The 26,921-nt window shown below is 40.3% G+C and overlaps 2 protein-coding genes across 2 annotated transcripts in view; one reads left to right on the top strand and one right to left on the bottom strand.

Moving 5' to 3' along the window:
* The window catches only part of LOC147838410 (NACHT, LRR and PYD domains-containing protein 12), a 126,598-nt gene extending 102,344 nt beyond the window's left edge, over positions 1 to 24,254 (bottom strand). The window contains exons 1-4 of the mRNA XM_087303329.1: positions 24,145 to 24,254; positions 22,258 to 22,402; positions 10,987 to 11,094; positions 10,419 to 10,500 (exon numbers count right to left, since the gene is read on the bottom strand). Of these exons, the coding sequence (XP_087159455.1) occupies positions 10,419 to 10,500; positions 10,987 to 11,094; positions 22,258 to 22,301 (234 nt within the window). The 5' untranslated portion in view covers positions 22,302 to 22,402; positions 24,145 to 24,254. The remainder of the gene's footprint in view (positions 1 to 10,418; positions 10,501 to 10,986; positions 11,095 to 22,257; positions 22,403 to 24,144) is intronic.
* LOC147838394 (uncharacterized) overlaps positions 1 to 26,921 on the top strand; it is a 900,722-nt gene that overhangs the window by 210,150 nt on the left and 663,651 nt on the right. The gene's annotated exons all lie outside the window — the stretch shown is intronic.

The following is a 26,921-nucleotide window of genomic DNA, read 5'->3' as shown; positions in this document are numbered from 1 at the left end:
CTAGTAGTCCATTATAATAAATATAAAGACAATCTTTATGCTTTTAATGTGGAACTAAACACTGCTAGGCAGACTTTCTCTTCAAACCTTATAAAGAGCAACTTAAGCAACATTCACACCCTTTGCAACAGACAGTTATACTCTTTTGCAGACAGTAACATTCAGAATCAATTTTGAAGCAGTATTACTTGTCTATAAACTACTAAATGGCCTAGGACCTGAATACATTACAGATATGCTTACTGAATGGAAAGCTAACTGATCACTTATATCTTAAGGATAAAATAAAATAGAAATTCCATGAATCCAGTCAAAGCAGGGTGTTCAATAACTTTAGACTGCATATGTTTATTGTGATAGAAATACTGATTTTGTTCAAAAAGTTCTTTTGCAAACTCCTCCTAGACAGTTTGCCGAAATATCACCAAATTTGACTTGGATCATAGTTAGACCATGTTGACCAAGTGTTGTGAAATTAGTGTCAATAGGTGAAACAATTTTTGTTTATGGCACCAACAAATGTGCTAGTATAATGTCCAACTGCATCTGAGACTGTCTCTGTCTGAAATGCTTAAATATATTGAAAACAAACTTTAGGTTTTTCATCGTCACCTAACACTGACGACAACACATCAAATATGTAGTTCTGCCACCTATTGGTCAAATGTTTTAAACAAATAGATCATTTATATATTAATAGTTTTCATTATTTTCTAATATTTTTAGTAAAACATACTTAAAACTTATACAAAATCTCATTGTTTCACTTGGTCTGATGCTACTCACTAACCTTGTTGCTTTTAGCCTCTGAACTGCTTTGGTCATCATGGATTTGAACTGCTTGGCCCCTTAATTGCTGGTAGCAGCTATTTTTCGTTTTGGTTTTATCTCATTTTCATTTTGTGTGTAGATCCAAAATGTATTGAAAACAAAAACAAAAATATTTAGAGAAACAAATGTTTATGTTCGAGTAAGGTGCAAATATATATATGTGATATTTTGCCAGTAACATCACACAAAGGCCTCTTCACCTCTGTGTATTACTCCGCCCACATACAGCAAGCAACAAGCAGGCTAGTTTGACAAATATTACTTTTGAGGCTTTTTTAGTCGATTGCAACTATGCAGTTTATTTGTAAGAATAGTGCCTGCTTTAAAATATTTACAATTTCTGAGAGCTCGTCAGCGGCGGTTGACGTTGTGCGGCTCAGTATGTTCACTTCAGCGCGAATTAAAAAACTGAAAAACGGAAGCCTCGTGGTTTTAAAGGTGGACTGGAATTAAGTCAACAAGAAGCTGCGAATAAGAAGCTGGATTCAGCCTTTTTCCTACTTATCGCAAACACAACAACAGTCTGGTGAGAAATCTCTGTAGACGGATGACATTTCATGTCTTGTTCAGCCTTATAATCTTAAATTGTGAGCAAAATTTTCTGTTTTGTCATCACCTTAAGGGGGTCACACACCAGAAGCGCCCCTTCATATTACGCTATAGAGAATCATTCAAATACTACAGAGGCGTGTCAAGATGGTGCTCTGATCACACGCTTGTTTGAGAGGCTTTATTTTGGAGGGTCTACTGAAATGTGAGAAAATTATTTTGATTAGTTAATGTTTTTTACAATTACATTTAGTCATTTAGCAGACGCTTTTATCCAAAGCGACTTACAAATAATTACAAGGAAGCAATTTACACAACTATAAGAGCAACAATGAATAAGTGCTGTAGGCAAGTTTCAGATGTGTAAAGTGTAAGAAGCAAAGCATTAGTAATGCAAGTGGGTTTTTTTTTCTTTTTTTTTTGTTGAGTACAGTTAGCAGTGGAGCCAGAGAGGCAATTGCAGATTAGGAAGGAAAGTGGACACTTAATAGTTGAGTTTTTAGTCGTTTCTTGAAGACAGTGAGTGACTCTGCTGTTCTGATGCAGTTAGGGAGTTCATTCCACCAACTGGGCAGACTGAAGGCGAGTGTTCGGGAAAGTGATTTCTTCCTCTTTGGGATGGAACCACGAGGCAACATTCATTCACAGAATGCAAGTTTCTGGAGGGTACATAAATCTGCAGAAGTGAGAGCAGATAAGAAAGAGCAAAGCCAGAGGTCGCTTTGTAAGCAAACTTCAGAGCTTTGAATTTTATCAGAGCAGCAACTGGAAGCCAGTGCAAACTGATGAGTAGCGGAGTGACATGTGCTCTTTTAGGTTCATTAAAGACCACTCGTGCTGCTGCATTCTGAAGCAGCTGAAGAGGTTTAATAGAGTTAGCTGGAAGCCCGACTAGTAGAGAGCTGCAATAGTTCAGTCTGGAGAGAACAAGAGCTTGAACAAGGAGTTGAGCTGCATGTTTAGATAGGAAGGGTCTGACCTTTCTGATGTATAGTGTGCGAATCTGCACGATCAAGCAGTTCTAGAAATGTGGTCAGAGAAGTTTAGTTGGTCATCAATCGTTACTCCAAGGCTTTTCACCATTTTGGATGCAGTAATGGTTGCCCCATGCATCTGGATTGAAAAGTTATGGTGTAGAGTCGGGCTGGCAGAAACTACAAGCATTTCCGTTTTCGCAAGGTTAAGCTGAAGATGATGATCTTTCATCCAGTGTGAAATGTCTGACAGGCAAGCTGAGATACAAGCTGGATCCGAGGGATCATCAGGGTGAAAAGAGAGGTATAGCTGGGTATCATCAGCATAGCAGTGGTAGAAAAATCTATGTTTCTGGATGACAGATCCTAAAGATGTCATGTAGATGGAGAAGAGAAGTGCCCCAAGAACAGAGCCCTGAGCTACCCCAGTGTTTAGATGCTGTAGGGTAAACACCTCTCCCCTCTAAGACACACTGAATGACCTGTCAGAGAGGTAAGATCTGAACCACTGAATAGTCTTTGCAACGCCCAGTGACTCAAGCGTAGATAGCAGGATCTGGTGGTTTACAGTGTCAAAAGCTGACAAATCCAGCAAGATGAGGACTGATGATTTAGAGTCTGCTTTAGCCAGTCTGAGATCCTCCACGACCGAGAGCAAGGCAGTCTTAGTTGAATGGCCTTTCTTAAAGCCAGATTGCTTGTTGTCCATGAGGTTGTTTTGAGTAAGAAAGTGCAGGACTTGACTGAACACGACTTTCTCCAGAATCTTGGCCATCAATGGAAGCAGGGATACCTGTAGTTTTCAAGTAGCGTTTGATCTAGGTTGGGTTTCTTTAGCAAACCAGAGTCAAGAGATGTGTTGATTATGTGAGTCAGTGTTGGTATGGGAGATGGCGTGCAAGAGATGTGAGAGAATGGGATCAAGTGGACAGGTGGTTGCATGGCTAGATAGCACGAGTTTGGTCACCTTAGACTCAGAGAGCTGAGAAAAAGAGGTGAGTGTGTGTGGTGTTGGTGGTGTATCTTGCATGTTTGTTGTAGGTGCAGCAAATTGAGCACTGATTTTTGCAGTTTTGGTGCAAAAGAATGTAGCAAAGTCATCAGTAGTAAGTGTGGAGGTTAAGGGTGGAGGAGGAGGATAGAGGAGGGAGGAAAATGTTTAAAAAAGTAAGCGAGGATTGGTGGCATTGTTGATTTTTTGACGGAAGTATGTCTGTTTTGCAGAAGTAACCTCAGCCGAGAAAAAGGACAGAAGAGTTTAGTATGTTATTAGCCAAATTCTTTCTGCAGCCCGAAGTTTTAAGCAATGCTAACGGAGAACATCAGAGAGCCAAGGTGCAGGAGGACTGGCACGGGCTGGCCTGGATGTAAGAGGACATGGTCTGTCTAGACATGATGCTAGTGTGGAGCAGAGTGTATCAGTGGCACTGTTTGTATCAAGTGCAGAAAGTTTGCAAGGTGAAGGAAGAGAGTCTGAAACAATGGTGGATAGTCTATTGGTTGAGAGAGAGCATAGGTTTCTGCGAAAGGCAAATGGTGTTGGAGTGTGTGGTGGGTCAGGAGTAATGTGGATGTTGAGAGACAGAAGAAAATGATCCGATGTGTGTAGTGGAATTACTAGTGTTTGATCCTCGAAGCAATGTCGAGTGTAAATAAGGTCTAGCTGATTACCTGATTTGTGAGTAGCAAAAGTAGGTGCTCTTTGGAGGTCAAAAGAGGCAAGCAGAGTCTGGAAGTCAGTAGCTCGAGGTCTTTCAATGTGAATATTGAAGTCACCTAGCACCAACAAGGGAGTGTCATAATCAGAAAAAGATGAGAGAAGAACATCCAATTCATCTAGGAAGTGACCAAATGTACCCGGTGGGCGGTAGTTGACAACCACATTTATGTAGAAGGGGTGGATAATGTTGACTGCATGGAATTTAAAGTAGCTGATCTTTGCCAGGGACGGTTTCTGAGTAAACTTCCATTCTTTGGAAATCAGTAGTCCAGTCCCACCCCCTTTCCCTGTCTGACAAGGAGTGTGGGGAAAAAGAGAAATTAGCAGAAAAAGCTGCATGTGTAGCAGTGTCTTCCGGTCTCAACCAGGTCTCCGTTAAAGCCATGAGAAATCTGCCTTGTTAACAGCAGATTGACAATTCGATAGGCCTACAAAGCGAAAGAATTGTGAAATAGCAGATACATTAGGCCTCGACAATAAGGACTGCCCGATGGCCCGGGGCCAGCGTGCGAGACGCTCGGGCCAGTGTATAGAATTTTACTGGCCCGATCAGGCCAGTGCTGCCTTGTCACAAAAGTTTGGCTGTGACTGTCTGTCAATTGCGTGCAAATACGATCTTAGGGTGCTTTTACACATAGACGTTTGTTTCGCAATCTGTCTTGTTTCCCTGTGGTTAGCACGGTTTGTTTGGCATATGTGAATCCAGCAATCACGCTCCATATTTGCGCCAAAATCAATCAGTCCGAGATCACCTGAATGAGATGGTCTCTGCTTGACTGAGTGGATCGACTGTAGTGAGAAAACAAAATAATGCAACAAACTAACAAACCAGGCTATATCACAGTGTATTATGATTGTGTAAAAGCCATATATACGGCTATGCGAAGAGAGAAGGATGGGCAGCGCAGTTAAGTTGGTTTTGTTTTCGATAGACTGCAATAAGTCAAAAACCTCTTACCCAAAAATTATCTAAAGTGTGTTTCCTGCAAAAAACAAAGTTGATTATGTTTCACAGCTGTTTTTAATTTTATTTATTTATTTATTTTTTTCGCTCTATACATTACGAGCACTGCTCCGTTTAAGCCCTCGCAATATGCGTTTAGCCAGGAGAGCTCGCGCGGAGGGGGGCTCTCAGTAAGGAACCGACGGAAAAGTGCTTCTTCTTTTCGTTTTTTTTTTTTTATTTTTTTTTTACATAGTTGTTTTTTTACCCTTACAAGTAAAAAAAAGAAAAGAAAAAAAAAACAAGCATTATCATAAGCAGGGCGGGATGTCATTCCTGCCGGTAAATGTGCGCTTCATGTCTAATGCTAGAGTGAAAGCATGCTGAAATATTACCGTGAGCTGTTTATCCGTTAGGAAAATTGACCGAAGTTACCATCTGATCATTTTTCCATATTTTAATCTTATAATATGTTGTATTAGGCCTGTAGTTTTGTTCATTTCTGCACTGACAGCTCGAAAGAAAGATCAACATTGATCTGCTTCGCCATCTGATGCAGTCTCGGTTCATATGCTATGTCTCTCTATAATTTAAGCCTATAATGCAGAATTCTAGCCAATGTCTTTTAAATAGATTGATTAATTCAATAGATAGATTTTTACAAAACTTGACAACTGAAATGAGGCTCTGTATGAGAAAGTCTGACCTCTCTGATTTGTATTTGGTGACTATGTCTGTGGGTTGTTAAAATTAAAGCCCATACTTTGGCTTATAAAATATTATATACACAACTGCTCAAGTTTGGGGTCAGTATGATTGTTTAATATGTTAAAATAAGCTTCTCCTGCTCACCAAGGCTGCATTTATTAAATCATAAATACAGAAAAATTGTGAAATAACAGTTCAAAAGTAGTTTATCATTTAATTTCATAATTTATTCCAGTGATTTTAAAGATGAAGTTTCAGCTTCGTTACTCCTCTCTTCAGAGTAATAGTAATAAAAGCAATAATGTCTGGAATAATGGTGTTATTGGAAACTGCATACAATAAGAAAGCAGTTATTTAAACTTTTAATAAATATTTTACAATTTAACATTTTTTACATTTAATAAATGGCACCTTGATGAATTGAATAATTTTTTTTTAAAAAACATAAAAAAAATTTAACGTACCATAAATACACACACACACACACACACACACACACACGCACACACACACGCACACACACACACACACACGCACGCACACACACACACACACACACACACACACACACACACACACACACACACACACACACACACACACACACACACACACACACACACACACACACACACACACACACACACACTCAAATAGCTATTAACTTTTTTTTTTTTTTTTGGTGGGGTCAGTAAAAATTTGGCAGGGCAAGTAAAAATCGGAACTACTGGCCTGATTGGGCCAGTAGAAAAAATCCTTAGCGTTGAACCCTGTACATGTATTGAACGAAAGCCTAAAGCGTACCTCCCGTGCTTTGCGAGAGTTAGTAATAAACAGACATTAGTAAACACATAATAAAAGTGCAATGAAAACAATAATAAGTGCAAAATAAGTATGTAAAGTACTCAGGTGCTTTGTCGTTGTCTTTGCTCTGTGAAGTCGCGCAGGTAGAGTCGATGGTCTTTACACTCTTCGGTCTTCACACGAGGCTAACGCGACCGCTACCGCGGTGAGACTAGCTGCTTATATACACCCCAGAGCGCTTGCTGATTGAATTTAGCTGGACACGCCTCGAGAGTAAAAACACCAGAAACTAAGGCGGGGAACTTGAAACAGACCGCTATCGACACACAAGCTCTTACTGTAACAAAGGAAACAGTGAGTAAACTTTCTAGTACTATACACAGACAACTGAAAACAAATTTAAATGTCCTAGAACCATACACAAACAACTGAAATCTAGTCTAAATGTCCTAGAACCACACACAAACAGCTGAAAACAGGTCTAAGTGTCCTCGAACCATACACAACAACTGAAAACAAGTCTAAATGTACTTAAACGCTGCTGGTCTTGTTGCTGAAGTGCTTCTTCTGCTAACTAAACCTACTGTACTGTACTACTTTTATTAAAGCATCTCAATCACAGTAATGGGTGGTTCTGAAAAGAAAAAAAATGCGAAGAAGTCCAGTAAAACAATGTCGAGCACAGCTGCTAATTCTAGCTCTCCTAGCAAAACGGCCGGTATCTCGGTTAAATCGCAAGGAATTAACTATGCTTCTGCAGTCTGGGTTTTGAAAAATAACATGCACGACTATGTTGAGAAAATTATGATTCTGTGCTTATGCTCATGGAGGAAGTAATCCTGCCACTACCCGACACTGTGCAATTCTCCCGTGGTCAAAACAAGGAAAACCACAAAATCAACGAGACAAGTGTCTCCACGCAGCTCTCTAAATTATTTCAGCTGGTTACAAATAGATCAGACGAATTACAAACACTGATAGTTGAAAACTCCTGAATAATCTAAGACATGAAAGAAGAGGTCGGCAAGAATACTGAAAAAATCTCTGGTGTGTTGGAAACTATTGATTTCATCTGCAATGAGGTTAAAGATCTGAAACAAAGAGATGATTTTATTGACTCGAAAGAAGAAATTAACTCCACTGAACGAGAACAACGCCTGGCGCATTTGGAAATCTACACTCGTCGATGGAATCTGAGGATCCATGGAATTCCTGAGAAATATAAAGAAAATGTTTGTCAGGGGATTATTGACGTGTGCCAACAGATTCTTCCTCAGTTTAAGGAAAGATTCCGCGATGTCATTGATGTAGCACATCGTCTTGGCAGTGTTCCTTTCGATTTAGGGTTTGACCAGTTGGTTTTCCATTACAGTGATATTCTCTCTCTATAGTAATTCTTAGGGCTCGTTCCTGTTTCCAGTGTTTTTTTTCTTATCTGTCCTGTTTTCTTCTTTTTTACGTCCTTGTCTATTGTCTCTTTAAATTGTAAAGGGCTACGCAACATTCTTAAGCGTAAAGCAGTTTTTTATTTCTTAAATGTTTTATTACAGATCTTTGCTTTCTTCAGGAATCTCATTCAACCGTACAAGAAGTTAATTTATGGAGATCACAATGGGGGTCAGAAATATGAGTGTCCCATGGAAATGAACATTCTGCTGGAGTGTGTATTTTAAAAAATAATTTTAGTGGAAACATTTTGGCTAGTGATAGTGATATTAATGGTCATTTCATTTTACTAGCTTAACAGTTTGCTCACCTAGAATTTGTTATTGCCAATATTTATGGATATAATTCTCCAAATGATAATAAGCTTTTTTTTAGTATATAAGAAGCTTGGTTATCTCAAATGTTAACAAAAAATCCAAACTCTTGTTTATTTGTAGGTGGTGACTTTAATGTTATGTTAATAACACATTAGATAGATGGCCCCCTCATCCCACCAGTGTTAATAATGATCATTTATTTTCTTTTGTACAAAAGTTTTCTGTTGTTTATGTGTGGCGAGAAACTCATCCTTCACAAAAAGCTTTCCCTTGGAACAATAACTCACTTCCTAATCAATCCTAACTTGACTTTTGGTTAACTTCAGCAGAATTATCAAACATAAAAACTGATATTATTCCCTCTTTATTTTTTTATCATAAAGCCATTATTATCTCTGTACCAATATCTTCTACTTCCCCACATAAAAGATCCTCAAAATGAAAACTTAATAATTCAATTTTAAAACACAATAAAGTTCAAACTAAAATTGATTATTTAATTTCTTCTTATTGGGATAAAGCTAATAAAGAAAATTTATTTTGTAGCAATTGGGAACTTCTTAAATTTGAAATTGGCAAATACTGTAGAAATTATTGTAGTCTGTTAGCAAAAACTCGAAAAAAATAATGAAGATCAAATTATGGCTAGAATATCTATATAATCACATAAAAATAAAGGGAATCTTACAGACACAGAGAGATCTTATAGATCAGAAACATCTTTTAGAAGATATATATAAACAAAAAGCTGAAGGTGCCTTCATAAGGTCTTGTCAAAAATGAGGGTGAGCAGAACTCAGCTTATTTATTTAGGCTAGAAAGTCAGAGAGTTAAATATTTTATTCAAAAACTACGTATTGACGGGAATATTACTGAATACTTCAAAACAATTGCTGAATTTTGTGCCAGATTTTGTAAAGATTTATTAATTATTAATAAAATTTAAGAAATGTCTTTTTAAATTATTCACAGGTTTTTTTTCCTGTTAAACAATTTTTTAAAAAGTTTTATTGAGATATTCATTGCATTGCATTGCACAGCAATACAGCAAATATTACGACATCTCAACTTTTCTTTTTTTTTTACTAAAAGGAAATAAACTAATTAAATATCACACACATAAATAATAATAATAATAATAAAATAGTATAAATAAGTAATTAGGATAAACACAGAATACACTTTTCAAAAAAAAAAAAAAAATATATATATATATATATATATATATATATATATATATATATATATATATATATATATATATATATATATTAGGGATGTCAAATGATTAAAAAAATCAATGTGATTAATCATGAAACGTGATTAATCATTATTAATCACGAAATGCTGAATTTATTACAAAAGTAAAAACACAGGCATTTAAATGCCATTTAAATTTCAAAATTATCAGCTGGGTGGCTGATAAATCTCACTTTAACTATATTAAGGAGTGTCAAAATTAATTGTTTCTTTGGTGCACCATGATGCAGATGCAACAATTTGGTATCAGTTGAGTAATATATCCTAACTGGTTATTGGTGCCAAAAGCATGAAATTTAAATTTTAAAAATGTTTTGCATGTGAAACAATAGCAAATGACTTTAAACATTTTTTTGTAATAAAAGATACACTGTTAAGAAATACGCAGTTATTTGAAATAGCTGCTAAAGGCAAACAAAACTAAAAGTCCTCTATTTTTTATCCATGACAGATACAACTTTTCATTTTTATTTTTTCTCTCAAGAAAAATAAGTCAGGCTGAATGTCAAAATGAGAAAGTTTTGAGTAAGTCTGACAGAATCTAAAATGGTAATAAATCTGTTTCATGGTTAAGAGAGTCTTCAAGAACTCCTTAAAATGCAGCATTGCTGAATGTTTTTGTTCAGGTAGATATTGTAAATGTTGTTTTAGCTTGAAGTGTGCCTGTATCCATTGTGCTGTGATGAAAACGTGTTTGCAGCCACTTTTTTGCAGCAAAAAATGAAGCCTCCATTAACAGCAAACCGAAAGTTTTGTGTGTGTGAATAAAAAAACACTAATTCCCAAAAACGTAGAACTACCCTTTGCTTGTTGTGCTTGTTGACTATAAGAAAAATAATAAACACTTGTAGGTATTTTTAGTATACCTGGAAGATCCCCTGAAGATCGTCTTTAAAATTCTTCCTTGTCTGAGACTGCATGTCTGAGTTTGAAGTCTCATTTTGAACACTGTAAATAAATAAAATTAATTACTACATTTTATGTCTCTGGAAACTATTACATAACTCTAATGAAAAATGTCTTTTAATAAAGGAAAGCATTGGCTGTACAAACCGTTCAAGTTTTAGATCTGGAAACCAAATTTGTCTACAATTTAAGTAGTCAAAGTAAAGATTTATAACTTTAACATGATTTCTAATATTTATGCCCTGTTAAAAGAAAAAATTATATTACTTTTGACTCCAGTCCGAAAACACACTTACAGCCAATCAGCAACATTAGGTGCATGACTAGTCAAGTGCAAATATCAAAAAGTAGCAGGATCTGTTGTTTTACGGGCATATTTGTTTTGGTGCTTTCAAATAAAAATGTCAAAAATTGCTTAGTGTACCTTTATGGTCATGAAAACATTGTTTTCTGGGATTTATTAAGTCAGGTTTTATCACATACGTAAGAGTGGAAAAATCAGATAATGAAAATTTTATGGTGAAATACCTTAACAGTGTTTTCACACTGAAGTGTGGGTAATCTCCTTTATTTGAATCATCACTCTTCACAGACTCAGAGCTGGATCCACACGGACCTGATTTTACACTGATGACACTAAAAGAGAGAAAGTGACTACAGGAGGTACTTCAGAGCATGTAATGAGATTCAGTGTGGAAATGATTTGTATTAATTTAAGAATCTAACAATTTCCAGAGCAATTGATCAGACCTGCTACAATGGAACAATCAAGTGAAATGTTAATTTCTCAATCTAAAACAAACAAACAAATATCATCAACATGAACATAAAATATTTCATGTTTTGACTGGTCAACTTCATTTCATTAGTAAATATACATCCTTTCCTGTCATTCTGACCTGCATCACAATCCAAAAAAAAAAAACATTGGACAGGAGCAGTTTAGCGCTATTAATCAGGTAAATTGGATAATTGATGTGACTTGAGACAGGTGTCAACAGGTGTTTTTAATAACGATTTGGTAAAAAAGCAGTATCCAAGAAAGGTCTATCCTTTAGGAGCCAACATGGTCCGAGGATTACCAGTTAGTCAACAAGTACAGGCGAAAATTACTGAAATATTTAAAAACAATGTTCCCCAAAGAATGAAAGGAAGACGTTTAGATATTTCACCTTCAGCAGTGATGACATAATTAAAAGATTCAATGAATCTGAAAAATATTAGTGCGTAAAGGACAAGGACGAGAGCCTAAGCTGAACAACCGTGATCTCCGATCCCTCAGGTGGCACTGCATCAGGAATCATCAATCATCCATAAATAAAAAACATGTACTGTGGTCTGATGAATCAGTATTTCAGGTATGTTTTGAACAGTAATGAAGTCTGCACTGCTCGTCTGCAGTGCGCACTGAGAAAGGCATTGTGCCAAAATGTCTAAGTTTTGTATCATCTAAGAATGTAAAATAAAGCTATATAAAGCAATTATTTAACTATTCGTGTATCATGACCTTTTGAAAAATATTTTTTTGTGAGAAATGAACGCTGTGTGCTCGGGACCAAAGAAGAAAAGAATCATCCAGACTGTTTCCAACAACAAGTACAAAAGCCAAGGTCTGTCATGGTATGGGGTTGTGCCTTGCACTTCTGTGATGGCACTATTAATGCTGAAAAGTAAAGAGAGATTTTGGAGGACAATATGCTGCCTTCTTTTTAGGGGTGTGAACCTACACTGGTCTCACAGTTTGGTTAATTTCCGATTATCATGCCATCGATTTGGTTCAATTCAATATCTCGGTGCATCATGGTGCATTGACGATGCTTTCCAGACACAGTTTTATATTTTTTTCACAGCACAGCAATTCTTGTATTGAGATGAATAAATATATTTATATTTAAATACTATATGTATTAAAATTTTGTCTTTTAATAAAAAACAGTCAGATATATAAACTGTACCTTCAAACAACAAGAGCATTTATAGCAGATAAATATAAATATCCCGCTCGCTTTCTGAGCCTTGTCAAGCAAGTTCTCTTACACCCCTTTGATTGGTCACACGCTCAACAGAAAGAGCTGCGATTGGCTCCTACGCGCTGGGGCTTTTTACAGATGAGCGACACTGATAAACAGCAGAGGCGATCACAGCTGATAAGAACAGCCGAGAGAAGAGGAAAAGTCACGCTAGCAGGTCAAATTGGCCACAGTGAGAGAGAGAGAGAAATGGAGTTCCCCTTCGGGGGCACTATAAGTGGATTTGATGTTCTAAATCCACGTATGAGAGGATTCGGTTCAGAAGCCGCTCGTCTGAAAGAGTATTGAACGGGCCAATGAAAGCAATGAATTGGCAGCGCAAGCCTGCGCAGGTGTGCTGCATTGCCAATTAACTGAGCATATAAGCACACCTGGCGCCAGCAGACGCTATCCTTTTCGCTTCAGAGACTTTTCTGATCGAGTTCATGAGGGTTCCTCCTGCTGATCTACAGCCACTTCGAGCGAACGAGTGTGTGCCGGTTCAGAGCGAGTCCACGCAGCAGCAGACGGTCGAGCTGGGTTTCTCTCTTGCCTGGCGTCCCTTTTGGTCCAGTCCTCCAAGAGCGGTGCGTATTGCTGCAAAGCATTCTAAAAGAGCAACACAGTCGTGCAGCACGTCCTTTTCAGGATGGCGCTCCGACTGTGCGTTTCTGGTTGCGGGGGTTTCCTGGCTCCGGATGATGGGCACGATCACTGCATTACATGTTTGGGGGTCCAGCATGTTAATGTGGTGCTCAGGGGTGGTTCATGTCGTCACTGCGATGCCATGACCGTCGCGCAGTTGAGATCGCGGTTAGCTTTCGTAAGAGAGCGAGCCACCCCTATCGCCTCCTGCTCTGCAGCGGGCGCTCGGGCAGATCTGAGGGCTCCAGCGAAAGACAACCCGCCGCCTAAGGGCTCGTGGACCTCTCGCTCCTCCAAGCGCTCCATCCAAGCTTCGGGTACTGGGAGTGATCCATCTAATCAGATGGTAGCTCTAACGCTCGCTGACACCGGAGATCAGATGTCCTCTGCGGCATCGGAGGGTGGGCTTTCATTGTCCGACGATGATCCAGACCCGCTCGCCCCCTCTTGGCAAGCGAGCGCCGCCAAAACGGATCCTGAAGCGGACATGTTGGCTGTGCTTTCTCGGGCTGCTTCGGCCGTCGGGTTGGAGATGGTTCATCCCCCAGCCCCGCGGCCGGACCGACTAGATGGGTGTTACGTAGAGGACCAAAAGGCGAAGCCTTTGAAGCCTCTGGTCCCCTTCTTCCGGGAAGTGCACAGTAGGCTCACGCAGTCCTGGAGGGCACCTTTCTCTGCCCGTACTGCGTCCGCCTCCGCCCTCACCACCCTGGATGGTGGAGCTGCCAGGGGGTATGAGGCGATCCCGCAGGTGGAGCGCGCCATTGCGGTCAATCTTTGCCCGTGTGACGCTCCCGCTTTGCGCGCTCCGCCCCGTCTCCCATCCAAAACCTGTAGGCTATCTGCCTCCCTCGGAGCTACAGCTTACAAGGCTGCGGGCCAGGAAGCTTCCGCCTTGCATGCGATGGCCACCTACCAGCGCTACCAAGCGCTACCAAGCGCTACCAAGCGCTGGCCGAGCTGCACGAGGGTGGGTCTAACCAAGGCTTGTTACACGAGCTGCGCACGGCGACCGACTATGCTCTCCGGACCACTAAGTCCGCCGCGTGTGCACTGGGGAAGACGCCGCTAAGTCCGGTAAACGGACCGCGAAGCGTCCCTGAGACAGGCCATCCGGAGAAGAGGAGACTTGCTCTTTCCCCGCTGGAGGGCAGGGCCCATATTCCAACGGTACTTTTCAGTGCCACCAAAGTTTCGAACAAAGAGCATTTTTTCCCTTCCCCGGATGTGACAGCTCAAGCCCTGCCAGTCTGGGACGCACTGCCTCTCAGCTCACAGGGTCTGCATGCTTCGTCAGCGGCTCTCGGGCGCTGAGGGGACGGTCTGCCTTCTCCCTTCTCCCTTCCCCCAGCCCCCAAGCCCTCTCTCAGGAGTCAGGGTGCGGAGCCAGAGCGAATCGCTCTCCTCCAGCTCTTCTGCGGGACCCTCGCGCTCCCCGGATCAGCACACCCGCTCCGCGCTGCCCCTCCGCGGGTACGTCAACGATTGCTGCGATGACGTCATTAGCGAGGGCTCTGCCTGCCTAGTTAGCGCGGGCCAGCCCCTCGCGGTGGCTCATACGCACGATCAGACTTGGCTACGATTTACAGTTCTCGAAACGGCCTCCCAAGTTCACGGGCGTGTATTTCACCAGTATCAATCCCCTGTCCGCCCCTGTCTTGCGAGAGGAGATTGCTGCCCTCCTGGCGATGGGTGCAATCGAGCCGGTACCTCCAGCCGAGATGGAGAGCGGGTTTTACAGCCCGTACTTCATCGTACCCAAAAAGAGCGGTGGGTCACGGCCAATCCTAGATCTACGCGTTTTGAATCGCTGCCTTCACAAGCTGTCGTTCAGAATGCTTACGTAGAGGTGCATCCTCCGATGCATTCGTCCTCAGGATTGGTTTGCAGCCATAGACCTGAAGGACGCGTATTTTCATGTCTCCATTCTTCCACGCCACCGCCAGTTTCTGCGGTTTGAGCTCGAAGGTCGTGCATGGCAGTACAAGGTCCTCCCCTTCGGGCTCTCTCTGTCTCCGCGGGTCTTCACCAAACTCGCGGAGGGTGCCCTAACTCGCCCCGGTGCAGAGGATCTCTTTTCTCGGAATGGAGCTGGACTCGGTCACAATGGTAGCGCGCCTCTCCGGAGAGCGCACTCGCCTGCTGCTAAACTCTCTGAGGGAGCTCGACAGCAAGTTAGTGGTCCCACTGAAATATTTTCAGAGGCTCCTGGGGCATATGGCTTCCGCTGCGGCCGTCACGCCGCTCGGATTGCTCCATATGAGACCACTTCAGCACTGGCTTCAAGATCGAGTTCCAAGACACCGGGCACACACCGAGTCTCTGTTACTGCGCTGTGTCACCGCACCCTCAGCCCCTGGAACGACCCCTCGTTCCTGCAGGCCGGTGTGCCTCTGGGACAGGCGTCCATTCATGTTGTTGTCTCAACAGATGCTTCCAGCACAGGCTGGGGAGCCATGTGTCGCGGGCATGCAGCTGCGGGCCTGTGGGTAGGTGCCCAGCTGCATTGGCATATCAATCACCTAGAGCTGTTGGCAGTGTTCCTTGCTCTCCACCGTTTTTCTCCGGTGCTGGAGCAGCAACACGTGCTGGTCAGGACGGACAGTACGGCGGTGGCAGCGTATATCAACCGCATGGGGGGTATGCGCTCTCGCCGCATGTCTCAGCTCGCCCGCCGTCTGCTCCTCTGGAGTCACCCGCGGCTGAAGTCGCTGCGCGCCATTCACATCCCAGGTATGCTCAACCGTGCAGCCGATGTGCTCTCACGGCAGCAGATTCACTCTGGAGAATGAAGACTCCACCCCGAGTCTGTCCAGCTGATATGGGCGCGATTCGGGGAGGCCCAGATCGATCTGTTTGCTTCCCCCGTTTTATTCCCTGACCGAGGGCTCTCTCGGCATGGATGCACTGGCCCACAGCTGGCCTCGGGGCATACGCAAGTATGCGTTTCCCCCAGTGAGCCTAATCTCGCAGTTAATGTGCAAGGTCAGGGAGGACGAGGAACAGGTTCTGTTAGTTGCGCCCCTTTGGCCCAACCGGACCTGGATATCAGAGCTCTCCCTCCTCGCGACGGCCCTCCCATGGCAGATCCCTTTCAGAGAGGACCTACTTTCTCAGGGACAAGGCACCATCTGGCACCCTCGCCCGGATCTCTGGAACCTCCACGTGTGGTCCATAGACGCGAGGAAGACTTAGGTAACCTGCCGCCCGCGGTGGTTGATACCATCACTCAGGCTAGAGTCCCCTCCACGAGGCGCGCCTATGCCCTGAAGTGGAGTCTATTCACTGAATGGTGTGTCTCTCGCAGAGAAGACCCCCGATCTTGCCAGATCAGTGTTGTGCTCTCTTTCCTTCAAGAGAAGCTGGACAGTAGGCTGTCGCCCTCCACTCTCAAGGTTTACGTTGCCGCCATCTCCGCTCACCATGACGCGGTGGCTGGCGGCACCGTGGGAAAGCATAACCTCATCATCCAGTTCCTCAGAGGCGCTAGGCGAATTAATCCAACTCGCCCCCCTCTCACGCCCTCTTGGGATCTCGCCCTTGTTCTCACCAGCCTGCGATTTGATCCCTTCGAGCCACTCGATACAGTATCTTTAAGATTTCTGTCCCTGAAGACAGCTCTGCTGGTCGCGTTGGCCTCCATTAAGAGGGTCGGGGTCCTGGAGGCATTTTCGGTCAGTGACTCGTGCCTGGAATTCGCGCCGGATTTTCTCACGTTATCCTGAGACCCCGCCCGGGTTATGTGCCCAAAGTTCCTACCACTCTCTTTAGAGATCAGGAAGTAACCCTGCAAGCGCTGCCCCCGGAGGAGGCAGACCCAGCCCTGTCCTTACTTTGTCCAGTTTGCGCCCTGCCCATTTATGTGGACCGGACTCAGAACTTTAGATCTTCTGAGCAGCTCTTTGTCTGTTATGGCGGACGGCAGCAGGGAAGTGCCGTGTCTAAACAACGTTTATCCCACTGGATTGTGGAGTCCATTTCATGTGCTTATTTGAGCAGAGGTCAGCCGCGCCCCCCGGGAGTGCGTGCGCACTCCACTCGGAGCGTTGCATCCTCTTGGGCGTGTGCGCGCGACGCTTCTTTAACAGGCATTCGTAGAGCTGCGGGCTGGGCGACACCCAACACATTTGCAAGGTTTTATAATCTGCGAGTGGAACCGGTTTCCTCAAGGGTGTTAGGGACCTTTGGTGATTGAGGAAACAACTCGGTGGGTGTTGTAGCACGCTTGCGGTGCCTTTTTTCCCTAACACGGAGAGATGTGCACCCTCCTGTCTGTCAGTAAAGTTCCCCATTCGGTGAGCCCTGCAGATTCCTCCGAGGCCCCCAGCACAGACTCAGCAGAGGAGTCACTTGCTGGCCCACTACGTTGTAGGTCTGCCCACTGGTCAGCCCGCGTTTTGGGTATAGGTGCCTGCTATGGCCGATCCCCGCTGGTGATCCCCATATGCTTTTCCGCCACGGTTAAGTTCCCCCCCTGGGTGGACCCGTGCTTTCCCTATCCGCTAACCACCTTCTTATGCGCACTCCCCCTTATCAGGGTTAGTCCATATGTATTCCATTTGTTTCCCTATTGGGTGCGGATGGTCTCTGCAGCGTCCTCTCTACTGGGATGGCATGCTTCCCAACGTACTGTCGTATATTCCTAGAATTATCTAGACGCTAGCGACTCCCAAAAAAATATACCTATTACGTAAAGCTTCTTTTGAAGTGGGATAAGTTAGGGCCAAGGGCACGTTGGAGGACCGCGCCTTTCATGATCTGGGTGCGTCACGCTTGCCTGACTGCCCTCTCATGATGGGTGTTGGTAAGGTGCAGTCATTATGGCGCTTTCAATGGGCTCCCATACGTGGATTTAGAACATCAAATCCACTTATAGTGCTGGAGTTCCCCCCGAAGGGGAACGTTCGAGGTTACTAAAGTAACCCTTCGTTCCCCGAGGAGGGGAACGGAAGCACTATACTCCGTCGCCATAATGACTGTCCCTTAGCTGTTAAAAGTCTCTTCAGCTTAAAAAGGATAGCGTCTGCTGGCGCCAGGTGTGCTTATATGCTCAGTTAATTGGCAATGCAGCACACCTGCGCAGGCTTGCGCTGCCAATTCATTGCTTTCATTGGCCCGTTCAATACTCTTTCAGACGAGCGGCTTTTGAACCGAATCCTCCCATACGTGGATTTATAACATCAAATCCACTTATAGTGCTTCCGTTCCCCTCCTCGGGGAACGAAGGGTTACTTTAGTAACCTCGAACGTTTACTTTCATTCTCTCAATCACAGTGAATAAGGGGCTTTCAATGCTGTAAGTGTCAGTGAAAGACAGCAAACACATGCAGTGAAATTGTGCACAGTTTCTGCATTTTTAAGTAGTTGGAGGATTTTAATTACTTGTGCTAGCCTTCCTCGCCGTATTAATCTACTGCAACATATAAGATACAAATAAGATAAATAACATCAGCACATAATAATCGGTTATAATTATTAATGAACCTATACCGAATTGTCCACGTCTGCATCAGGGTGAACCGAAGAAACAATTAATTTTTACACCCCTACTTCTTTTCCAGGGACACCTATGCATATTTCAACCAGACAATGCAAAACCACATTCTCCTCACATTACAAAGTCCTGGCTGTAGAGGAAGAGGATACAGGTACATAACTGGCCAGCCTGCAGTCCCGACATATCTACAACTGAGAATGTGTGGTGCATTTTGAATTGTAAAATGTGACAATGAAGACCTCATAATTTTGCCCACCTGAAGACTTTTTTACAGAAAGAATGGGACAAAAGTACACCTGAAATACTTTATCACTTGGTGTCTTCAGCTCCTAAATGTCTTTTAAGTGTTGTGAAAAGAAATGGCAACATTACAAAGTGGTAAATGCTTTACTGTTCCAACTTTTTAAAAAATGTGTTGCAAGAACCACAATTAGAATGCATTTATTTAAAAAACAATGTTTTTTTATGTTTGTTGCATTGTCTGCAATAAAGTATGTCAAAGTAAATTTAGAAATAACTTTCTTTTTTATTTGGGCTTTCCCTACTGTCCTAACTTTTTTTCTTAATTGGGGTTGTATGATCAATAACCAACATATTTAGCTCTTAGAATGTTTTATGTTTGTATGTTATGTATGTAATATGTATGTATGTATGTAATGTTTATGTATGTTATGTATGTAATAATTCACTGGACAATTCGATACGATACACGATACTAATCTCCCAATACGGTTTTAGAACATTTTTTTAAACGAATTTAAGGTGAAGAGCCCTTTCATTTTTTTGTTCTTGAATGCTGCTTAAATTATAAATCTTTTGCAAAGCAATATATTTTCTGCTATAACTAAACTGCTATTTTAAAAACAAATTCCTCCCAAAAAAACAGAGAGCAGTGTGTATGGAGGTGGTCAATAGGCCTTCAGCTCCAGGGTACTGGACACTAGCATAAAAAAAAACTGATCATAAAAACTACTAATTATACAGTAGGATAGGGACAGTGGTTGAACATGATTACAAAAGTGAAAAAATAATATTACTTAAAGCATTAATTAGTATTGTGTGATACAATTATGAAGATATAATCTTGAACATTTTAAAATATTCAACAAGCTAATTATTAAAATATGCAAACTAATTTGAAAAGGAGAGGGTAAAATTATTTAAAGGGCACCTATGGTGAAAAATCTACTTTTCTAGCTGTCTGGACAGACATGTAGGTATAGTGTATAGACCATCATATTGGGGTGATATAAACACACCCAGTCCTTTTTTTCAATTTAACAACAAAAAAATGGTGGACCAATTGGAGCGGTTTTCAGACCGACCGCAACTTGACGTAAGAGTGCGGTCCCCCTGCCCACCAAATTGATTGACAGCTGCATGCATTAACATGTCCCGGTAGTCACGTGTATAATCATGTCAACAAGACCATAAACATACGCAAAGCAACCTGGAATAAAAGATCTGTTCAGTTCGCTAGGATCAGCAATCATCATCAAATGCGATTAAGAGTGAGTTTCACATGTTTAAAATGTTTTAAAAGTGCATGTGTGTAATGAAGTACAGCGATTTACTTCATCAGCACAGCCGCGTGTCAGAACAATTATGAAGGAAGACGCTTTAATCCCAGTTTGTGGACATTAAATCAGGTTTATTTTCTACATAAACATAACAAATACCCACACAGTAGTGGAGATTAGCCTGTATCCTGTCACATATGCGTGCAAAAAAGAGTGCAAAGCTAAACGCGCTCAGTCTGACTGTCTATGTGTGTGTACACATGAACTTTGTAACGATATTGTGTGTGACTAATCAATGCAACTGCACAACAAATACTCATTGGTAAAGTTCTTACTGTAGTATTTCTCACAAACGCTACATGAGATCTTCTTCCTTTAATTCTGTTTGTTGTTTGACGCAGCCGAGGGAGAAGATTAAGGCATGCAGAAAGGCAAATAGAAACAGTAGGCAGGGAGGACTTGCCTAAAAGGCGCAGTATGACAAACAACCCCCTGGTGGAAAAATGTATAAAATAGGATCTAGTAAAAGGTATTATGAAAAATCTAATGGGTGTTTTGAGCTGAAACTTTACATACACATTCAAGAGACGCAAAACACTTATATTAAATCTGAAAAAAAGAGTAACCTAGTTGCCCTTTAATACCTGGCTCTGTAACAGAACAACTTTCTCTTTGAGTCTGAAAAACATCTTCACACTTTCATTATAAAAACACAGGTGCACCATGTGGTCTTCATAGCACTTGTCGGAGAAAGCGGCAACCTCCCGCAAAGTCTGCAAAATTAGGGTGTGGCCACTTGAGTGACAGCAAGGTCTTGCTGGTCGCTGTCACTTCATCTCAGCAGATTCCAGCTAATTAGCCGCTGAACTCGGCATATACATTGTATTTTTGTTTTGTTTTATGTGGCTTTACACAATCAGTCGTCTTTCGGAATAATTTCTGACAATTATCAGATGATATGGCATGCTATGTGCACTTAATTGTGCTCACAAACCGTTCAATTGGCCTTCATTTTCTAGGTGAGTGAAATTATATACTTGTATACCATCTCTATAAATGTATTTGTTTTATTTAAGGTCATTCGTCATTTATATTTTTCTTTAGAATTTGAATGCACTCCAGAATCGGACAGATTGATTAGTTGTAAGCTCTAGAACAGTCATCTGAAACGTGGTCATTCAGTTTTATGCCTGGATTTAATCAATAGCCTTGCATTTACTAACACAGGCTATATTTAGAGTGTTTGGAAGTAATTAATGTTTTCTTCCTGTAGAAAAATGTCATAAAAATAATGTTTTGTGGCTCAATGTATTACAACAGTGTTTTTAAAAGTCTAAACACTTTATTGACTTGGTACACAACCTAGCACATGTAGTCAGAACACAAATAAGTCACAGATAATGAAGTATTAAGCATTTCTCGCAAAGAAAAGCCTGTCTAAGCAAAATGCTAGCAGTTGTCTGTAGCTCCACTCTCGCTCCGCCAGTTTCCCCTTGTTTGGTCACCCCAGACAGTACAATGACGTGTGAGCAAAATGACGATGGTTGGCCACGCCTAATTGTAGCTTCTTTTGCGTTCTTCAGAAACCTATGGGTGACATCACGCATACTATGTCCATATCCTTTACAGTCTATAATCGGAACAAGTGGAGCTGCAAATAATCCGGTCTGAGTGATTTGGCTTATTAATAGGTTTTTGCGTGTGGCAGTAGTTTTTCACTGTGCTGATGTTTTATTTGTATCATATTTGTTGTTCTGTTAGTTTAAGTAAACTTTTTTGCAGTATCTGTACACAGTTTGTGTTTTGTCTGGTGCACATCTCTTGATCACTGCCGATGTGCAGTTAAAAAAAATGTATCGCAATTCATTCAACATTTCTAGTTTAAATCGTCATGTATTTGAATTGATTTTCAACCAGCTCACTGTGAATCATTACATCCCTAGTTAATAGCTTTTTCAAGCTGCTCTAATCGGTGGCTAAACCTAAAACACAGCATTTAACATGAAATGGTGAGAGGAAACACTGCATGCGAAAAGACTTTATTTTCTACAGGACAAGCCTGAAAACCTGATTTTGAGAAGTTGATTTTGATGATTCAGTCGCAATTACAAAACCACCGAAGACTCACCTGTGTTTCTGTGAGAAACTCATCTTTCCTCGCTCCTCAGACATACTGCAAACCAACAGCTTAACACTGGTATCTTTGTGAAGACAATCAGATGATCATCATGAGCTGAACATGACAATGAGTCTCTGAGATGAAGATCATGATACTTCAGGAGAAGAAAGAAGGCAATAATTACAACTACAGACAAATGTTGTTTTAAAAAAGTAATACAAACTTAATTATGCTAGAAATACATGGCTATAAAGCTACTAATATGAACATTGTGATTATTCAAAGCACAACACACAATACTACTGGGCTTTTTCAACCACTAACAAACAATTATTGTGGAGTACTGAGGCCACAAATTCAAAACACACAATCAGCCAAACAGGAGTCCATGCGGATCAAACTAATTTATTAATTTCACATAAAATGCATGCAATAACCTAACTGTTCAAAATTCCCAAACACTTTTCTCATTCATACACTACAAGCAGCAAAAAGCTATACATTTTACATGCTAAAAAAACTGATTTCAAAACTGTAAACATTTTCAAAACAGACAAATTGCAAATTCCATTAATTTTTGACATATTTATTTTGAAATATAGAAAGTCATACCACAAAATGGCAATCATTACGAGTTATTTAATAAAAAACATACTTTTTTTTTATAAGAAGGGATAGATTGGAACTTATTTTGTTTGGAAATATGGATCAATAACTGTAATACAGATTGGTAGGGAAAGTGGTGTGATAGACAGTTATACAGTGAAGTGATAAAGACACTGACAGTGAGTGGAAAGTACAAAGAATAAGTAATTTATGCAAGTACAATGTCTACTTTTTCACATGACATATTTTTGAAGTGGATTACACCTGACAGAAACTGTTTCGATTAAGGTATAGTTGGTTTTATATTCGCACATACAGTATGTTCAGTGACAACATGTGACATGCTTCCTATATTGTTTGCATATACTTTGAATATTCGCTCTGAAATCACATGCAAATATGGCTTCTAAACAATATTACCTTTATTTATTTGACTGAACATGTTGTACTTTGATAGTCATTGGCTGCTAATATGATTTCACTCTGAATTCCAAAAGTGTAAACTATACCGCATTGTTGTACGACACAAAGCTTGTCTCTTTAAATTGTAGTTTAGCAAATGTTTAAAAACAAATGTAAATATTTTTTACATGAACTGTAACTATTTGCATTATATTCACATTCAAGAAAGTGAAAAGGTAAATCTAAAATTACATACTGATGTACATGAAAACATTCAAAACTAAAAAATAAAAGTAGTTTATTTTTGCAATGCTCTCTGATGGTGTGTTATAAATTAAATATATGTTTTCTGACTGAGAGGTGATGTCAGAGGTTTGGTGAAGCAAGTTTATTTTGATCCGTATATGACCTGTTGTGTTGGTCTGAGCGAGTTGTGTGCCTCTGTACTGGTCTTGAGTTATGTTGGTAGTGAACACTAGCGTTAACAGTTTTGAAAATGGGGCATCAGTACTGCATAATGCTTTATAGCGGATAAGAAAAAAATAAAATAAAATTTAGCTAAACAATGAGAATGATAAACAATGATTATTTTCGAGTTGCTACTTTTTTATTAACTCCATTAACCAACAGGAGTAATTAGGCCACAGTACATTATACTTCCGCTTTCACCTGGTTACAAACAGACATCCTTAGAAGAAAAACAATTAAACAAATATTTAGCATGACTGGTTTAGCATTCATCCTTCAAACGGTTCGCCTTCAATTGTTTTTTTAAGTCATTCGTGTATTTTCTTTGACTACACTTCCGCGGTCTTTAAATCACAAATATATATAAAATTCCTTTAATTAAAAAATAACATCCCACGACAATTATTCAAACTTACGTACGTTACTTATTGACGGTCTTGTACAGCAGAAACAGAATCCAGAAACGACTGTACGTCAAAGCTCAAACACATCTCAGATCCTTCCCGATTGTTGTTTACAATTCGTGGCGCAAGGTAGGGGCGTGGTCAAAGGTTTTTCATTGATCAATTTTTTTCCGGTAAGGGCGTGGCAAAAGGTATTTCATTGGTCAAAGGTTTTATTCCCGGTTAAATGCGTTGGCTAATCAGTAATCACCAAACGCGACGATAAGACGTGTTGCTGACAGCTGTAAACAGACGTGAATTAAGATAGTTTTGTTTTTCGAATAAAACTGTGGTAATTTGTTTAGGTGTCTGTTTTGTGCCAATATTTTGAGACCTATACACATGATACACACTCATCTGCAAAGTCTCAAACTTCGCACAGTTCATTACAAACGTAAGTACCATTTATTTTGCGGTATGCATTTTATGGGTCTTTTGTGATGACATGAACAGTGATCCCACATAGAAATCTGACACATAGAAATCTGACACATAGAAATCTGACACATAGAAATCTGACACATGTGTACGTGCAAATTAGGATACAAATATGACATACATGTTCATATGTAGATTTTACATCTAAAACATGTCATTTATGCAACATGCATTTCGAAATATAGCAATGTTACTTTTTTGTTACATTTGAAACTTCTTATTTCAAACATGCTATACTTTAAATTATTTTAATACATTACTTTTTTATCTGGTAATGATTCTTGCAGATTTATAATTTATATTATATATTTCTTTACATGTTTGATTTATATACATTTTACTAACATTACTTAGGATATTCCAATTCAGTGTTTTAGAAACTGTGGAGTCTTTGTGCTCATGGTAAGTTTGACAATGTACATGGACAACTGCATGAGTAATTTTAGAACTATACAACATTTTTTACTTTCAGTATGTCTTGTACATCGCTCCTGAGGTTGAGTTTGACTATTCTGACGTGAGTATTTGCTCAACAATTTGTTAGCCATTATAACAGAAGAATTTTTAACATTGTAGTAATTGTCTTTTTATTTAAAACAGGATATATGACATGCAAAAGGAGATGGTGGTGTGGGCTCCTGCTTGAAGGCTCAGGTTAAATATTAAATCTTTTTATATATTTAAAGTGATGTCAGTTACCACTTTGCAAGTATATTTTTTTTTCTCAAGGTCTCCATAGGAATGAGAAAAGACCCAGAAAAGTGTAGAGCATATCTTGGGCATCTGTACTCTGTTAAATGTAAATATAGTAAGTTAACAATAAAAACATATACATACACACACACACACACACACACACACACAAACTCATACACACACCCACATACACACACCGGCCACTTTATTAGGTACACCTATTACATAGGTGTCAAAGTCAATTCTTGGAGGGCTGCAGCTCTGTAGTTTTGCTCCAACCCTAATCAAACACCAAAGCTGATGCAACTAATCAAGGTAATCAAGATTCTTTTGAACACCTCGATTATTTGGATCAGCTGTGTTTGATTAGGGTTGAACCAAAACTGTGCAGAGCTGCAGCCCTCCAAGAATTGACTTTGACACCTATGCCTTACTAGTACCGGGTCGGCCCCCTTTTGCCTTAAGAATTGCCTTAATCCTTTGTGGCATAGATTTAACAAGGTACTGAAAATATTCCTCAGAGATTTTTGGTCCATATGTGTTTGGTCCGAAATGTATATGTGTGTGTAAGCATGCTTGTTAACTTATTTATACACATTTAAATTTAAAAGGTCTCAAACAGAGATTTTAAATGTACAACTACCATTGTAGCAATATTCACTTTTTAAACTCAATTTAGCCACTAGATGGCAACATAAGACAACTTATTGTGGATTGCTGTACTTGTGGGCTTGTTTTTCAAACTTAGAGTTTAAAGTCACTGAAATTGCTGTGAAGATCTTTCTGAATTGCATCTTGACATGGTACAATGTAATTACATTTAAAATCAAATTAAGTCCAAGCTTACAACTAACTTAATTTATACATTGTTTTCCCAGTTATTACATTCCAGCATGCTTGTGTTTTAGTGTCTTCCTATATGATGAGACCTAAATTGCATAAGTGTCATAAAGGCTCTTAATTGCTTAAACTCTGCCAATCTGCTTGTGTTTGTAATTATCGGGAAAAAATATATATACGTGTGTGTATATGTGTATATACATACACATTTCATTTTATATTTACAAAATATGTATACATGCATGCATACATCATACACTTGATCTTTTTTTTTCCTTCAGCCATGGATCCAAGAGGTCTTTTACAGTATGTTAATTTATTTTATTTTTATAGTTTATTTGAAAGTTTTTTCTTTACTTTTCACTTTTACATTCATCATTTTCATAATTTATTATTGTGTATGTTGCGTGCGTGTGTGTCTGTGTGCTGTCTTTAATTCAGCTACCATCAGACCTGTTTAGAAAGGTTCTTTTAGATGTTTATGATGGAGATGGATGCTTCCTCACACTGTTATCTGGTCAAACATAATGTGGCGATGGGAGGAAAAGGGTGGACAGAGTAATCTATTCAGAAAAGAGTTTGACGACTTTTGCTTTTTTTGCACTGCTACTACATGATGAATGGATGGATTTTTACTTAATGGATGATAATAATGGTGAATTGACGGATGTATGGATTTTTTTGTCAGTGAATGGCATGTTTTTTAAGAGGTTGTTTTATTTCTTTTTTGATAATTAAACTAAAATGTTTAATGAACTTGTGTCTGTGTTTTAAATTGAT

The sequence above is a fragment of the Danio rerio genome, chromosome 22 (assembly GCF_052040795.2).
Source record: "Danio rerio strain M-AB ecotype USA chromosome 22, GRCz13ab, whole genome shotgun sequence".
NCBI lineage: Eukaryota > Metazoa > Chordata > Actinopteri > Cypriniformes > Danionidae > Danio > Danio rerio.
The sequence above is the reverse complement of the archived record's forward strand: the minus strand, read 5'-3'. Positions and strand labels throughout refer to the sequence as shown.